The sequence below is a fragment of the Rattus norvegicus genome, chromosome 8 (assembly GCF_036323735.1).
Source record: "Rattus norvegicus strain BN/NHsdMcwi chromosome 8, GRCr8, whole genome shotgun sequence".
Taxonomy (NCBI): domain Eukaryota; kingdom Metazoa; phylum Chordata; class Mammalia; order Rodentia; family Muridae; genus Rattus; species Rattus norvegicus.
Genome location: NC_086026.1, coordinates 37,999,462 through 38,017,441, shown reverse-complemented (window position 1 = coordinate 38,017,441; position 17,980 = coordinate 37,999,462). Strand labels below are relative to the sequence as shown.

Genomic DNA, 17,980 nt, shown 5'->3' with positions numbered 1-17,980 from the left:
CACGCGGGGAGACCTGGGAGTGGGTGAGAACAGACTGAGAGGTAGGAGCACACCAGAGTGTCAGGAATACGGGATTATAAGCTATTATCATAGAAACGTGTTTATCGTCAGAAAAGTAGAAAGAACAGTGCAGTCTGTTCTTTTTTAATAAAAGTGTACAGTCTGTGGATTCCTTTTTAATAAAACCAATGGGTACAATAATGACAATTAGGAAGTTTAACCATGATAAACACATAACAAGTAGAAAAGGAGAATTTCCGTATGTTACGGCTAAGACAAGGTCAGTATTTCCAACCCAGAGAAGTCACTCTGTCAAATCTTTTGAAAGATTTTGATTTGCTCAATATTTTCACAAACCTATGGGAATAAAAACTGAATTCCAGAGGAATCGGTGTAAGAAGTTGAGATTTCTTCACTTTGACATTTTAAAAATTATGGAAATTCAGACATTTACTTAACCTTCTAATAAACGAGCACTTGCGAACAGGCCACTCTTTACATAGACTCTGATGTACTTCTATAGTCAGAGGACTAACAGTAAACCCAGGCATGCCAAAAGTACCACCTGAACACTGACAAGTCCATCTCTGTACAGACTGGAAACGTATTCATGAGGTGAATCCCATTTTTTCTTAGCAGTGATGTGAGGCTCTTGATGAAATATTACATAAAGACAATTTTATGTCCAGGATCCTACTATAAAAATATGCATCTAAAAAAAAATGAGGGGCTGGAGAGATGGCTCAGTGGTTAAGAGCACTGGCTACTCTTTAAGAGTTGAATTCCCAGCAAATTACATAGTGATTCACAATCATCTACAATGGGATCTGACGCCCTCTTCTGGTGTGCTGTGTACATGAAGATAGAGTGCTCATATACAATAAATAAAATAAATCTTAAAAAAAAAAACAAAACAGCAAATGAAGCCAGGCGTGGTGGTACATGCTTTTAATCAAAGGACTCAGGAGGCAGAGGCAGGCAGATCTCTGTGAGTTCATGGCCAGCATGATCTATACAGCTCCAGCCCCTCATTTTTTTTAATGCATATTTTTATAGTAGGATCCTTGACATGAACTCTGCCAGGGCTGTGTGGAAAATCCCTGTCCCCTGTGTCACACACTGACTATAGCCTCGGCCTTCATTAGTATATGTGAGCACAGTATGGGTATGTGGGACCTGTGTACATGTACTCTATGAAACACATGTATACATGTAACACATTATAAACACTTTATACACTGTAAAGTGCCAAAAATATTTGTGGATATTTGTGTCTTTTAAAAACTCCAAGTCAGTGGCAAAAACTAGAAGCTATATTGTAGAGTTTTTGTGAATATACGCCATGACTTCTATTCTAGTCCTATCAACTAGCAAACAACAGCATAAGCTGGTAGTGATGCTCTGCTCACACATTTAACAGAAATGATCTGTATGCTTTCATTGAGCCAACTTGGATTTAGCTTTACACATAAGTAATAACATACAGACCAAATGCTTGGTTCTGGATACTCAGTAAACGTAACAAATTGGCACCCACCTCAGTGGTCACTGGAGAGAAAGGCTGACATGAGACTGGAGTGCTAATTCATTCTGCATTTAATTTAAATAAATGTACCATCTCTTTTATTGCCAAATTAGTTATACACTCCTTGAAAGCATATATCATATCTGAATGTTTACCAAATCAAAGATCTATGACAACTGACCCATAGTAAACATAATTATTAATTAATATAATTAATATTATAATAATACTAATAATAACATATTAATTAATATAATTAATATTATAATAATACTAACATAATAACATATTATTAATTAATAAACAAGTCAAAAACCTGTGCAGCTTCCACTGGGTGGATGTACACCAGTGTGTGCTCTGGACCGTCCACTGACGTGTAGGAGGCACCATCTGCCGTATAAACCACCTGCTGGGGTGGACGGACTTGGTCGTCAGTGTATACAATCTGAGCCACAGTTCCGGCATCCGGAACAAAGTGCACCTGGGGAAAAAGCAGTCAAGTATGGAGCATCTGTCTTTATAAAGCAAAATCAAACTCACAAAGGCATATGGCCAACCTCAGCTGAGCTGAAACACCCCTAACACAAGGAAAGCAGCCAATGTGCCTTCATCCATGCTAAGCTAGAGCCCAGAAGGTAGGATGCACAGACCTTGTTGGTAATTTACTGCTTAATGTCAGAGAGCTGACTTGAATTCTTTTGTCTTAAAAACCCAACGCAAATAGGTAACTTCTGATGACTCACAAGGGGACAAATAATTGATCCTGGAAAAGCAACTCTAGATTCTTGTATGACACCATTGTTAAAATACAAAACACACACTGCTGTGTGATACAGACCTAAAAGCAATTGCTTTCAACACATCATAAAAATTCTAGTTTATAATGAATACTGCTTTTCAGCAGACACATTAAAACAAGGTCACTTTCACTCCTCCACGTTGTTTCCTATGTGAAGGACATACTGCTGCGTGGAGCAAATGAGGAAATGTCACTGTGTCGATGATGTGGTGTGACTCCTCCCTGCTAAGTAAAGACGCAGAAGAAAACCTTAATGAAGCACTTTAAAGTGCTCCTGGTCAAGTAGATCAGCTGTGCACAGGGAAGCATTCGTCTGTGTCCTAAGAGAACTAAAGAATTGAGTTGTACAAAGTCCTCTCCAAGTGTTTGGCAATGGAACACTGCCTCTATGGAGGCCTCAGCAGGGCAGAAACAGAGAGACTACAGGTAGACGACCACAGCACACATCTGGGGCAGAAATAATTAATGTGCTGACATCCTGGGTTGGCATTCTTACTTTACTGACTTGCCACTGGTCCTAATGTTTCTACGGCAGTTTTCTCCAGTAGGAAATGATAGAATTCACAGATGACACGTAAACTAACTTAATGCCCAAAAAGAATGCTGGGGGCCAAGTGTAACTGAGCACCCCAGGAGTACAACAGACTTCCTCTAAGTGACCAGTCTGTCTGCTATATGCCTGCAGTTTCCGCCTGAAGATAAAGCTCGCGCATGGGGGAACTAGGCTCCCAGCAGATCTGCAGAGCTTCCATTGCTGTGAGGTAACCTTGTGACTTCCCATTTATAATCTTCAGCTCTCAACTTTCTCATGCATACCAAAGCTTTAAAATGGGGGGCAGACATTTTACTCAAAGAAAGAGAGAAGGCTAAGTTTTTCCACTTGTCTTTTCTCACTCAGTCTATACAGTTTGCAGAACTATGGAGCAGAAAGGACTGAAATTAAAGAATGGGGGGGGGGGGTTGGGGATTTAGCTCAGTGGTAGAGCGCTTGCCTAGCAAGCACAAGGCCCTGGGTTCGGTCCCCAGCTCCAAAAAAAAAAAAAAAAGGAATGCAGGGGGGCTCCTGACTGCAGATCCCCACAGGCAGGGACCCTGATCAAAATACAGAACCTCACAAAAACATTTCCTTTTGTCCCCCCGGCCCCCTCTCTCAGTCTCACTATGTAGCCCTTACTGCTTGGAACTCACTAAGTAGATCAGGCTGTCCTTGAACTCATAGAGACCAACTGGCCCAGTCCTCACCTTTTCTCCTACTCTTGGATAAAGGCAGTACATAAATTAATGAAAGTAGTTATCAAAACAGTTTCCATGAGAAAAGCAGTGTTCTCAGTCATTGAGCTGAAAACACCTCTGAAATCACTTTCTCTAAATTTTAGACGGTAGCCTTTAAGTCATATTATATAATCATGGTTTCTCACTACAGTGTTGATATCTCTTAAATTAAGTAATATCTGCATATTTAAATCTTCCAAGGTCAACTTTCTGATTTGACAATAATATATGGTTATACACTTTAGTGAAAAACTGGATCAAAACCTCACGTCTATCATATTGTTTAAAACTGAGTTTATGGGTCTAGCTTGCCTCCTGTTAGTATGTGGAAGGCAGAACCAGGCAGATCTCTATGAATTCTGTGTCTTAAAAGAGAAGATAGGTCACTTACTTTATAAACACACCTTAGGTTTCATTACTCATGGAGAACTGAAACTCTACACTGGCTACGGTAAAAGCAGCCAGTGAAGGCTTGAGGTTTTCAGGATCAGTAACACAAAAAAGGAGGAAAGTCAGCAAGGTGCAGAGGCGAGGCCTACAGGGTGGATGAATTCTACCTCACCTGAAGGCTGCCTCAGTGAAGCTAGTGCTAATGCATTCTTGCTTCTCCAAGCAAATTCTCACGTCCACTCCCTCCCAGTCACATTCAGAATAGAGACACAGACACTGCTGTGTCTTTAGCTGTTGGCATCTACCCAACTGAAACACTGCTGCCAACAGTGAGCTGGAGGAGGTCGTCCTTCACCTGTGCAGTGTTCTGTTCATGGTCTGCAGACGTTGGCCACACATGAGAACTTTCATCTTTGGGATCCATCTTCTTGTTGGACAGCTCCAAGTCTGAACCACCTACAGCAGTAGCTCAGGACAGAGAGCACTCATCTGTCTTGTAGGTCCTGTACACGTGTGCTCATGGAGGGCAGGAAGGTCTCTACAGCGCCCCTGAGAAGAGACAGGAAAGGGACCCAGGTTTAAGTGGATAGCTATGTTGTAATAAATTAGTTTCAACCACAAACCACAAAGAGGTTTTATTAAAAGGTAACACACCTTAGCAAAGGGTAAGAATAAAGTATTATTTGTGGTAATAATATAATATATTGCATACCTGCTATATTTTGAATAATTATTAGATGTATGTTTATACATATGTATATACATGGGAACTATATATAGAATGCAAGCCTCATTATAAATATTGAAGGCAATCTTAGTTCTTTTGAGAAAAATTATTTTCCTGTGTATTAGTTATAGGTAAGTAACAGACTTACGATCAATCAGATTGATGTGTAGTCCAAACTTGGCTTTTTGGCTGTTGTTGTTGTTTTTGTTTTGTTTTGTTTTGTTTTGTTTTTGGGGTTTCTCTGTGTATTCCTCCCTGGCTGTTCTGGAACTCAGGCTAGTCTCAGACTCAGGCAGATCCACCTGCCTTTGCCTCTTGAGTGCTAACATAATGTTTGCTACAAATAAGCAATCACTTTTCAAAAAGTTATCCAATTGTGTTACTGTCTCCTCCCTGCTTATCTTAAGTCTCTAAATTCCTTCAAGAGGAGGAGTATGTTTAGTTAACTGCTGACATAAGGAAGGACTTGGGTGATTTTTCTTGAGTAAAGATATCCTAGTGTGCAGAATGGGGACAGAGGAGAATGTCTAAGCCCAGAGGTGTGCTGAGATCACTTCCTAGAGGAGATGAAGTGTAACAGATGTTAGGAAGAAAGCACACAACAGAAGGGGCAGGACAATCATTCCAATCTGAAGTGTCCTTGTTAAATCTTACTGGATCAAGAAACCGTACATGATGTAAAACATCTGCAACTACATAGAGCAGGGCTTGGGAGTAGCTGGGCAGAGAACTGCTTTTTAGCATGTACACAAGGGAAAAGACATGAAGCAATCACTCTGATTCTAGGAAAGAACAGCAGTAACCTTTAGCAATGAGGATGAGACTCACAAAGGCAGTTCCCACTAAGTCCCCAATACCAGTCGCAAACACAGCACAGTGTGGTAGTAGGAAATACACATTTGGTCTCTGTCCCCTTTACCTGGCAGGTAAATCTAATTCCCTGACCCTACAAAGGGTGCTAATGACACAGCTGATTTTGGCAGGCTGGGGAGGTTCACAATGGGTGTCAGTTGCCAACACAAGACTAAAAGATTGTGGATTCAGCCCTCTGTAATTGCCATCTGTCCAGTCTCTTCAAACACCTTCTTCTCAGTCATTTTTTAGTTCCCATCCTGACATTCACCCATTGTCCTGTCCCAAATTCTTAAGAAGTGTGTGGGGGATGACACAGATAACAGACTAAAGATTAAATTTAGCATCAAAGGTCAAAAATCAAGCATAAGTCTCCAAAATGACATTTTTGCCAGCTTCAGGATAGCTTCCAGGAAGAAGTATTTCTGAAGAGAGCAGGATACCCTCCCTCCCCATGCTCTCTGTACAGAATCATCTGGAGTTCACTGGCATCCTTTGAAATATCCTTCACAAACCAGTAAAGTGTTCCCAGAAGTCTATGAGGCACTCTAGTGAGGAAATGGAAGTTCAGACATGGGTGGAGGGAATGTCAACTTAGAACAGGCCATCGGAAGCACAGGTAAAACAACTGCCATCCCAAATAAGCAGCAGCCTCGAGGACTGAGTCACCAACCTGGAGGAGCTAAGGATCTCCAAGGAGACAGCATCTCAGGTGGATGCAGTTAGTTGTTTTTTGTTTTGTTTGTTTTGTATTCTTTGCTTTTCTTTTTTTCTTTTTTTGGAGACAGGATTTCTCTGTGTAGCCCTGGATATAGACCAGGCTGGTCTTGAACTCAAAGATCCACCTGCCTCTGCCTCCCAAGTGCTGGGATTAAAGGTGTATGCTGGTTCTTAATGATATAAGATTTTTATCTCTTGGCATCTGCATCTTAAATTCAATAAAACATGGAACTATTTGTGATCACACAGAATAATGGCAAATGTTCAAGAAATGGTCACAAAGCTTTTCACCTCTGGTAAACACTAAATACATTTTTTAGTACACGGTAAGCACTAAAGAGAAAAAGTTGTCCATAGCTCTGCCCCATAGGACACAGCATCTAACGGGAGAGCTAAGAGCTAACTTCTCCATTCACTCTGCACGACACTTACATGGTAAAAACTGAGTGGTAGAGACCATGGAGAAAATAAATTTCTGGAGTGTTCAGCCTCCTCTAACTCCTCTAACTCAGTCATGTTTTCATTTCCATCCTATCCTACTACTCCAGAACCTTCTAAGAGTCCAGGAGAAGCTCCTATCTCCACTGCCTACATCTATTGTAGAAAGGCTACAAGAAATCCAACTCTATAGTATAAACAGCAGGACTGGCTCCAGTATTTAAAACTGCCAGGGCTTGGAGAAGCCAATCAATCAGCAAAGTGCTTGGCCAACACACACACACACACACACACACACACACACACACACACACACACACACACAGCACTAAATCCAGTTCCTAGTGCCACATAAAACAAGGCATGGTCCATGCCTATACGCACAGCACTCAGAGGGTAAAGGCAGGAGGATCAGAGGTTTAAGTCCTCCTTTACCACACAGTGAGTAGGAGGCCAGCCTAGGCTACACGAGACCCCTCCTCAAAAGAAAAAAGAGAAACTCCATGTCCATGGTTCTCAATCACCCTCTGATAATAGAACATCATGAAAGATTACTGTTTCCCTAGATATAAATTTTTTTTAATCATTTGAAAAGCAAGATCAATCAAAAAGGATGCTACAAAAGCACTTGCCATGTAAGCCTGACAACCTTAGTTCAGTCCTTAAAATCCACTTAAAGGTGGGAAGAGAGCAACAACTCAACCAGCTGTCATGATGGCCAGGAATGTACTTTGGTGTACACACACACACACACACACACACACACACACACACACACACTCACTCACTCACTCACTCACAGATACATACTCACACATACACAATAACAATTTAAAAAAATTTTTTTTCTTAAAGTAAATATGGTGGTGCTGGAGAGATGGCTCAGTGATCAAGAGCACTGGCTGCTCTTGCAGAGGACCTGGGTTCTATTCCCAGCAACCACATGGTGGTTCACAACCATCTGTAACTTTAGTTACAGGGGACCTGTTGCTCTCTTTTGGCTTCCTTGGACACCAATCACATGTCATGTACACATGCACATGCAGGTAAAACGCTAGTACATGTTACACAAAACAAATACATATTGAAAAATAATAAAAGATAATGGTGCTAGAGAGAGGACTCAGTCCATAATGCTCCTGCCGCTGTGCTTTTACAAATGGTAATCTTTTTCCATGTTTTTCCATAATAAAAAGTTGAAATAAAAAATTCATGGATAACAAGCAATAATCACTACCCACTTCTTCACGATGGAGATGGGATGTCACTGGCTCTTTTCTCACAACAACCAGGGATGAATGCGTGGCTACTAAGAAGCAGGAGTTGGCAGGTTCAAGCCTCCCAACCCTCCCTCTACCTAGCCAAACTGGCATTGTTCGCTCCCTACCATTGCAACCTCTTGGGCTCAGGTCTTGAACAGTGGCCAACGCCATCCTTCTGAAATTCTTGGAATCCAATCTGCTGCTTAGGCAGCAGGCTGACTATAACATCACTGCCCTCCAGAAGTACAGCACACAGTACTGAACAGTAGGGAGCAGTGGCAGGAACAGCACTGCAGTTTACAAGTTTAACCTTAGCTGCACTCTTCACTTCTTGAGTTGTATTTGCACAGAGCTGGATCAGTGGAAGACAACGGTCTCGGGAAACACTGCAGTTACCTAAGGTACCGCCACTAAGAGCCTTCTAGGAAGAAAAGAGGCGAAAGGTGAAGGAGATAGCAGGAGGGTACAAAGGATGCCCCTGTCCTGCTCACTGGGAGAGGCACAGGCCATGCTGGCAACCTCGTTAAGAGCCAGCTTCCACACTCACATCCTCGTCTGGTTTCCTATTCCATAGTCTCGGGCTTTGGAGCTCAACTTATTTCTTGGATCTCTGACTGCTGACCTGATTCTCAAGAGGTTTGTGGTAGTTGTTTCTTTTTTATGCAATATTTAAGAAAACTCTGTGACACAGCTTAAATGGGAAATGACCCATTCCCCAACAGGCTCCTGTGTTTGACTACTTGGTCCCCAGAGGGCAGTGCTGTCTCAGAACTTTAGAACGTGGGGCCCAGCAGAAGGAAATAGGTCAGTGGGGAACAGAACTTAAGGTTTTATAGATTGGCCTTGCTTTTGTCCTTTGCTTCTTGATCAGCAAAATACAAGCAAGCCATTGCCAGGCCCTCCTCCCACCACAGAGCCATCTGCAAAATACCTTTCCCACCATCACATCCCTCCAGGATACATTGTATTCACTGAAACCTCAGCCAAAAGAATCCTTCATTCTTTGTGTTGCTTCTTGTCAGATATCAGGTCAAAGTAAGGGAAAAAGTAAGTCTCAGTACCAGCTCCTACCACATACAGTTCTTTTCCTGGGGACAGAGCCATGTGAGAGTGGCCAGAGAGAAGCAGTGGGCTCAGTGCCAGTCACAAGGACAAGGTATTGAAGATAAGTAACTCAAATTCATCTCAGTCAGAATTCAAGGAGCTTACAGTGATCAACTCAGCTCATTAATTTAGTGCCCACACCACTGAAGGAAGTTGGTTAAATCTGGGGTTCAGAAACTGTATCACACAGAAATGTAGCACGCTGTGACAAGCCAGGCGGACAATGACACTGAATAAGAAGTGCTGCATTAAAGCTGACCACAAGTGCAGGAACAGAAAGAGCTTCTGTTCTGTTCACATTTGGAATGAGAGTTAAAGCTTCTGCATTTAACTGATTCCTGGAACAAATAACTTTAGAATCCAGGAAAGAAAGTATACTAAGCTTAGTTCTAACTGGTGAAAGGAAACTGAAGCAGAAATAAAATAGACAAACAACAGAGTAATACAAATTTCAGTACAAATTCCTTATTCTTCCTGTGAAGTGCAAGCCTATTTAATCCTTTGAAATGTGCTGGCTAATTTCATGTCATAAGCTTCTCGACTACATTAGCATCGTTTTGGGAGAGGAAACCTTAATTGAGAAAATACTTCCTCCAGACTGGCCTGTGGGCAAGCCTGTGGTGCATTTCTTGATTGATGGCAGATGTGAGAGGACCTTGGGCTGGTGGTCGTGAAATGTGTAAGAAACAGGCTGAAGCGGGGCATGGTGGCCATCCCTTTAATCCCAACACTCAGGAGGCAGAGGTAGGCGGGTCTCTGCTTTGAAGGTCAGCCTGGTCTACAAAGCAAGTTCCAGTACAGCCAGGGCTACACAGAGAAACCCTGTCTTGAAAAAAGAAAGGAAAGAAGGAAAGAAGGAAGGAAGAAAGGAGGGAGAGAGAGGGGGAAGGACAGAGGGAGGGAGGGAAGGAAGGAAGGAAGGACTACTGTTGAAAAGTGGGAATGAGTAGTCATATACAACAGATACCAGTACCCTCCTGCCCATTGAGGTTTTCTAAGTGCCTTGAGAGAGCCTGCTTTATCTGCTCTTCACCTCAAGAGCTGAAAAGTTCTTGGTAAGACTCTGGAGAGAGGTTATCACCTCTAGTAACCCAAGAGCCCACTGTTCAAGTTGGGTAGCCTAGTCTCTCCACCTGTGCAGTATGGTATCTATCACCACAGATAGCAATTTGACTCCAACTAGTGAGCTACTGGGAACCTAGAAGCAGAGTAGGAGGATACATGGCTAAAATAGTTCTCTAGATGCACTAGAAATAAAATGTAGACAATTTTTGCTAGGATATATATATGCCCGAGAAGCTGAACACTTTCATAAAGGATTTCAGAAAATTCAAAACCAGAAGAAGAAAGTGGTGGCTCATGTCTTTAAGTTCAGCAGTTGGAAGGGAGAGGCGGGCAGATCTCTATGAGTTCGAGGGCAGCCTAGTCTACAGAGCAAGATCTAGAACAGCCAGGGCTACAACAGAGAAACTGTCTCAAAAACTGAGGGGAGTGGTGGATACCGCTTAGTGAGAGAATTCTTCCATAGAGGATTTGATCCTCAGTCTGCAGGGAGAAGAGAGATTATGCCTTTGACTAATAAATTGTTTATCTGCTTTCTTTTTCTTTTTTTCCAAAACAGGGTTTCTCTCTGGCTGTCCTGGAACTCCTTCTGTAGACCAGGCTATCCTCAAACTCAGAGATCCACCTGCCTTGGCCTCCCAAGTGCTGAGACTAAACGTGTGCACCACCACTGCCTGGCTTGGAATATTTCTATATAGCCAGAGAGGTCTAAAGTTAAGAAGAGTAAGAACACAACAGTAAGGGCTGTGGCATGTATCTACTGAGGGCACATTTAACAACAGGTATAAATGTCAACAATGAAACTGAAAATGATTGTTCCAGTCATAAAAATCAACAAAACCGCATCAGAAATAAAGTTTTATGCCATTGGTTGGGGATGGGCATTCAGAAAAGTGGTCAGACACCTGTGAGTAAGGGAAGGCAGATCAATTTTGGAGTAAACAGCCTTTTGAATTTATGACAGTGAGTAGTTTCTAAAATGGTTGTATAATGTAACTTAAAGAAATGTTCCGGGGTTGGGGATTTAGCTCAGTGGTAGAGCGCTTGCCTAGGAAGCGCAAGGCCCTGGGTTCGGTCCCCAGCTCCGGAAAAAAAGAACCAAAAAAAAAAAAAAAAAAAAAAAAAAGAAATGTTCCGGGGTTGGGGATACCTGTTGCTCCTGCAAAGGTCCTACAACTACATGACAACTCACAACCACCTATAACTCCAGTTTTAGAGATGAGATACCCTCTGGTCGCCACAGGAACCTGCACACACACGGTGCACATAAACTCATGCTAGTGCACACACAGACAAAATGAAAACTAAATAAAGAGATCCAGATCTTTAAGGAAAGAAGGAGAGAATGAGGGAAGGAGCGAAGAAGAAAAGGAAAAAACAAAGGGAAGGAAGCTCAGTTCACCAGGCTAGAGAGATGCCTTAGGGACCAAGAACACCTGCTCTTGTAGAGGACTCTTGGTTTGGCTCCCAGCATCCACATGGCCACTCACAACCCTCTGTAACTTGTAATTCCAGAAGATTACACACCTTCTTTTGGGTTCTGCAGGCATTGCACATACATGGTATATTCACATAGGTGCAGGCAAAACACTATACACATAAGATAAAAATCTTAAAATGAAAGAAAAAGTGTTCCTAACTGGTTTTTCTGACCACCATCAAGAAAGATATTATGTAACCACAAGAGAGATGAACTATGATTGAAAAATAAATGACACCACCACAGACAGACTGGAAAGCAGAGAAGAGAGGTGGGAGCAGGTAGGTGTGAAGTCCACTGAACAAGGCTGGGGGAGGGGCAGAGTCCTTCAAGCCCTTCTTGCAGGTCCATAGCTCCTTGCTTTCCTTGTGCACAAAAGGATTCTAGGATCATCAACTCAGGCTTTTTCTTCTAAGGAAGGCCCCTTTTCTCCTGTGAGAGTAAGAGCACTCCTTTCTTCCCACCTCAAAGGAGGAAGCGAGCCAATCTTTCTTGTTAACCGGGGAATGTGGACTTTCCCTTCTTGTTCAAATTGAACTTTTCATGTACCCAAAATAAAGGTGACTCCTCCCATCTCATTTCATAGTCTGCTCGTGAGGCAGTAGGGCACCATCAAGTTCTTCAAAGAAATTTCTACCATTCACTCAGAGAAAAGAAAAGCCCAGGTGATGAGACTTGCTGGGGGTCTGGGCTGTCAAAGCTACATGAAGATCCTTGGGAGTTCAAAAGGGCTCCGTGTGAGTTCTAAGGGATGACAAACCTTGATGTCTGCCTTGGCGGGTTCATAAAGAGTAGCTGCTTGACTGATGAGATGTGAGGGCAATTTCAAAGAGAAAGCTGGCAGGTGCCTCTTCTGCTTTCAGGAGCAGAAGTGTGTGTGCCTGTGGAACAGCAAACTAGTGCGAGCATCTGCGTGGGGACAAATTCACCAAGCACACACCCAGCTGCTGGGACAGACAGGCACCTCCCACAGGACACCTGTCTTTCTTCAGGCCCACTATCTCTGGCAGGCTGCACCATGGTTCCTCAAGGTCTGAGCTATTCTATGGCTGGTCTGTTGCCCAGAGGGGTCCACCTGAGGGCCAACACTTCCAGTGTAGAGAGACAATTTCAAAGTATATTTGAGTGACCTTGGTCCTCAGCTTCTGTGTGTTCAGGGACATGAGACTACCAACATCCCATTCTTCCAGTCACCTGGGTTCAGACCTCCTGCTGGGTCCCTCGCTCTGGAATGATGGCCCCTGTGCTCCGACTGCTGACTTCCCCAGTCTGCTCACATTACCTGTAGGCTTCTCTGCCTCTCAGCAGCCCTGCTGACAAACTCCCCACCCCACATCTAGAAAGCATGCAGAAAACTGTGTCAACACTCTGTTATCTTATGACTGTGTTTATAAGAAACTTTTGAACTCACCAATGTCAGTACAGGTCATCCCTGACAAGCACAACATTGCCTTATGACCTACTTGAAAACCAAAAAAAAAAAAAAAAAAAAAAAAAAGACAGGAGTGGACATATGGCCTCAGCAGGCAACAGAACATACTGTTTTGTCAAGGGCCTGAGTTCAGTTCCCAGCACCTACATCAAGTGGCTCACAACTCCTGTAACTCCAGCTCCAGGAGGATCCAAAGCCTCTAAGCTGGGTAGTGACCCCTATATACAGACATGCACATAATTCAAAAATAATTAAATAATAAAGAAAACGACAAAGGATCTAAGTAAACATTTTTCTCCAATATTTACAAACAGGCAATCACATCTGGAAAGATATTTAAGAGCTGGAGACATAGTTCAGTGGAACAGCAGGAACTTGAAGGCACAGCAGGACTGAAGGCCCTACATTCAAGGCACACACACACACACACACACACACACACACACACACTATCTCAAAGGAAATAAACACATAAAATCCCCAAGGGGAATAATGTGCTGAGAGATGTTACATAATTGAACCTTTGAAAACAAGACAAGCAGGACATGACAGTGCTTGTCTATATCCTAACACACAGGGGGGGTGCTAGGAGTTTGAAATCAAACAAAGACAGAGTGTGTATGTGTGTAGAAACTGTCTCAAAACAAAAAACAAAAAGAAAAGAAAAACTGTAAGTGAACAAAGCCAGTCACAAAAGACTACTTATTCTATCTTTAAAGTCAGAACTGATAAGTGTACACACACAAGATAAGTGATTGCTACAGGCAGGATCCAGGAGGGAGAGGAGCTAAGGAGTACATGTTTTTGTGATGTGATGAAAATGTTCTAAAAATGAACATATATGTGGATATATTTTTAAGTAAACACTGAATTAGAAAAAATTAGAAAAATTCTGATAGTATAGAATTGTTTTAAATAAAAAATAAAAGTCACCCTTTCCCTTCCCACCCCATCCCTAGATGTGGCCACTGTTGACAGTCTCTTGTGAGTCCTCCCACTTTTACACAAACCCAACACATAGAAAGCAGCTGTGTCTCTAAGCACATTCTTAAGTACAGCCATATAGCGTGAGTCACCAAAGGGCATCTTTTAAGACACTTAAAGTACTTTTAGTAAATACCACTTTTAACATAGTAGATATATATCACAAACGTACTCAAATATTAACCTACTAAAGGAAAAGTTTTGGCAGTGGTGAATCCAGGGGTCAGCCCCAATGCTTGGCAATCACACTACCACTGAACTTCATCCTCACTCAGTATTTTCATTTTTACCCTTTTTGGGGGTGGAAATGTTTTCAAGACAGGGTTTCTCTAGGTAACCCTGGCTGTCCTGGAACTCACTCCGTAGACCAGACTGGCCTCGAACTCACAGAGCTCTGCCTGCCTCTGCCTCCCAAGTACTGGGACTAACAGTGTGTGCCACCACCCAGCTTCATTTTTACCCCCCCCCCTTTTTTTTAAAGATTTATTCATTTATTATATATAAGTACACTGTAGCTGTCTTCAGACACACCAGAAGAGGGCATCAGATCTCTTTACAGATGGTTGTGAGCCACCATGTGGTTGCTGGGAATTGAACTCATGACCTCTGGAAGAGCAGTCGGGGCTCTTAACCACTGAGCCATCTCTCCAGCCCCCTTTCCCCTTTTTTAAAAAATTTAAAAATCTGTGTGCATGGATTATTTGTGGTGCAGAAAAACTATCCACACATTCAAACATAAGGAATGTGTGAGGAGCTGGGCAGCTTACTCAAGGGATTGACAAGGGAGCAGCTCTAGAACCCAGGAGTTTATGGCCACCTTCAATAGTGTAGGGAGGTCCTGCTGGTTAAAAACTGTGCAAAATAAAGTCAGGCACAGTGGTACATGCCTGGGGTCCTAGCACCTGGGAGGCATCTGATCTTAAAAATTTTCAAAATAAAGATAACTTAGACAAAACACTGCTCATACACATGTTCATTGTGCATGTGTGTACAGGTTTTTGTACGGGGAGGGAAGATGTTTGTATGTGTTGGTGGGGGTGTTTGTGGGGCTTGTTGGGGGACAGCAATCAAAGTTGGGTATTTTCCTCATTGTTCCCATTTGAAACAGGGTCCCTCACTGAACCTACAATTCATCTAGTCAGCCTGGAGACTTCTGTCAGCCACACAGCAGTGCAGGTATTGCAGGCACGTACCACAGCGCCTGCTGTTCTGGGGGTACTAGGGATCAGGACCAGGCTCCCACGTTTATGCAACAAGCACCTACTGCCTGGGCCCTCTCCCCGAGCCCACTCCACTTGGATTTATTTTTAGCAGGAATGGGCCTGGACCCAGGGTCTGGTGCCAGTGTTCCCAGTGAGCTGTATCCTAGCTCCACAGTGACTATTACATAATTTCTGTATAGCTTAGGCACTTTCTGGACCTTTTCCTTTTCTGTCTGTTTACATTTTGGAAACAAGTCTCACCATGGAGTGCAGGCTGCCTTTGAACTCACTATCCTCCTACTTCCACCTCCTCAGTGCTAGTATCATAGGCGTGCGACACCATGCCCAGATTTGAATTCTTTTTAGTGGTGGTCAGTCTGTGGTTTGTTTGTTTCTTGTGGGTTTTGTTTGTTCTATGACAAAGTCCCATCGAGATCCCAAGCTGACTGAAAACTGAGTGTGTAGCAGAGAATGGCCCTGACGTCTGATCCTCTTGCCCCTAGTACCTAAGTGCTGGGACAGCTTAGGAAGGACTAGAAGACAGCAGATCTTTGTTTCTACACAACTGATGCACACTGCACTGTAAACAGTCCTGCGGTAGGCAAAACACTGCAGTAAACAGACATTTTTATTGGATTAAATATCAAAGTCCAACATCGCACAGCCCTTTTGTAAACCCCAGCCAGTTCCATGCCCTACCCATTGGGCCACCCTCCCAATTTCTAGGCTCTCACTTCAAAAAAGGAGCATTTCTTTCCTTCTTTTTGCTCAAATTTCCTCCTGTCTCAGCTCCCAGCTGACTAACTTATCTCACATGTAATTTGGGAAAGAGATGCTTTGGGGAGACCCTCCCTCTGCTTCCCCACACTTAGTCCCTGCTCACACTCATTAAGCCTTCCAACTACAATGCAGGCAACATTGCGGGTCAGACCAAAAACTGTCACCTACCCAGGTGGCTCCAGAATCAGACCTTCCTGGGCCCTGAAGACCTCTTCTTTGTTTCTCCTACACTATCAGTTTCTTTTCCTGTAGGTACGTTCATATCAGCAAATATGCACTAGAATCTATTTTCATCGAAAAATGAAAGCCAGGCTTTGTGGTACATGCCTCTACTCCCAACATTCAGTAGGGTAGACAGACAGATGACAGACAGACAGACAAACAGGTGCATGGCTACACAGGGAATTTGGGAGTGAGAGCTGGGTTTTAGGTCAGTAATAGAGCACGTGCCCAGCATGCATGAGGCTCTTGGTCTGATCTGATCCTAAGTACTAGAAAAACAAGATTGAAGATGTCTAGACTTACATTGTATTCTGATAAAATGTTTTCGACAAACAGTTTCCCTTGCAGCTAGCTTCCTACCTGTGCATCTGTCCACTCTTTCTCTCATATATTGAAACCTCTGAGAAGCTACTTATAGTTCATTTCCATTGCCTCATTTAAGAACATACATTTAAAAAAAGGGGGGGGGGGGTTGGGGATTTAGCTCAGTGGTAGAACATTTGCCTAGCAAGCGCAAGGCCCTGGGTTCGGTCCCCAGCTTCCAAAAAAAAAAAAAAAAAAAAAAAAAGTCTCATATATCCCAGACTTGCTTGGAACTCACTATGTAGCCAAGGATGACCCTGAGCTCCTGATCCCATTCCTCTGTTTCTCAAGTGCTAAGATCCTAGGCATGTGCCACAAGTGGTTTATGCTGTCCTAGATGTAAGGCAAACACTTTTCCAACCTAGAATACAAACCCAGGCAAAAATACACCTGTCAAATGCATGTGCCAAAGGCAAGCCTACACCACACTTCTTACCCCACTGGGCCTTTCAGTGGCATCTGCAACCTCCTTAGGGCCCTGTCGTTGATCTTGTCTCAAGGGCTTCCTCGAATCAAGAGCATCTCCTTCACAGACCCTCTGCTGCCTGCAGCTATGTTGCTTGGGCTCTCTCCAGGCCCTCCCTCCCTCCCCTGTAGTTTATACCTTCCCCAGGACCACCTGCCCCAAGGAGAAGTGCAATGCTTTGGCAATGTTATAGAAAAACTAATTGTTTTACATCATTCAGATGCCAAAGTCACTGTTACCTCCTTAGACGGCCATTTTGCACCCTCTCTCTCACTAGACTCTCCTTAAACACTCAGTCATTACCATCAATTAAAAGGTCTGAGGATGTGGTTCAGTGGCAGAGTACTTACTCCGTATGAGGCCTTGGGTTCTATCCCTGGCACTGCAGGAAAAAGGAAGGAAGGGAGGGAGGGAGGGAGGGAGGGAGGGAGGGAGGGAGGAAGGAAGGAAGGAAGGAAGGAAGGAAGGAAGGAAGGAAGGGAGAAAGAAAGGCAGGAAACCAAGCATGGTGTTGCATGCCTTTAATCCCAACAGAGGCAAAACTCTGAGTTTGAGGCCAGCATGGCCTACAGAGTAAGTTCCAGGAAAACCAGGACTATGTAGAGAGAGACTATGTCTCAGAAAAAAAATATTATTAAAATGACCATTCAACTGTTACCACAGTGAAGAAATTATATGTGTATGATATTAAGATTTATACCTGAGCTTGAAAGGGAGCCAGAAAGGGTGAAAAAAACACTAAAGGGGGGAGGGGGCAAAGTATAGGTGACTCTTCCTGGGGAGTGAGACTATTTTGAGAGGATTTGAATTCTTGCCATCTATGCAATGAAAAAGTACAGAGAGTTCAGCTGCTCTTGTTATGAAAAATTAAACTCAAAATCCATTCTTTTGAATACAAAG

General features: G+C 43.1%; 1 protein-coding gene across 2 annotated transcripts in view; it reads right to left on the bottom strand.

The window, feature by feature from the left end:
* The window catches only part of Prdm10 (PR/SET domain 10), a 103,698-nt gene that overhangs the window by 68,466 nt on the left and 17,252 nt on the right, over positions 1–17,980 (bottom strand). For both annotated transcript variants that reach the window (XM_017595995.3, NM_001427772.1), the window contains exons 2-3: positions 4,342–4,535; positions 1,842–2,006 (exon numbers count right to left, since the gene is read on the bottom strand). In XM_017595995.3, coding sequence (XP_017451484.1) covers positions 1,842–2,006; positions 4,342–4,410 — 234 coding nt within the window. In that variant the 5' untranslated portion in view covers positions 4,411–4,535. The remainder of the gene's footprint in view (positions 1–1,841; positions 2,007–4,341; positions 4,536–17,980) is intronic.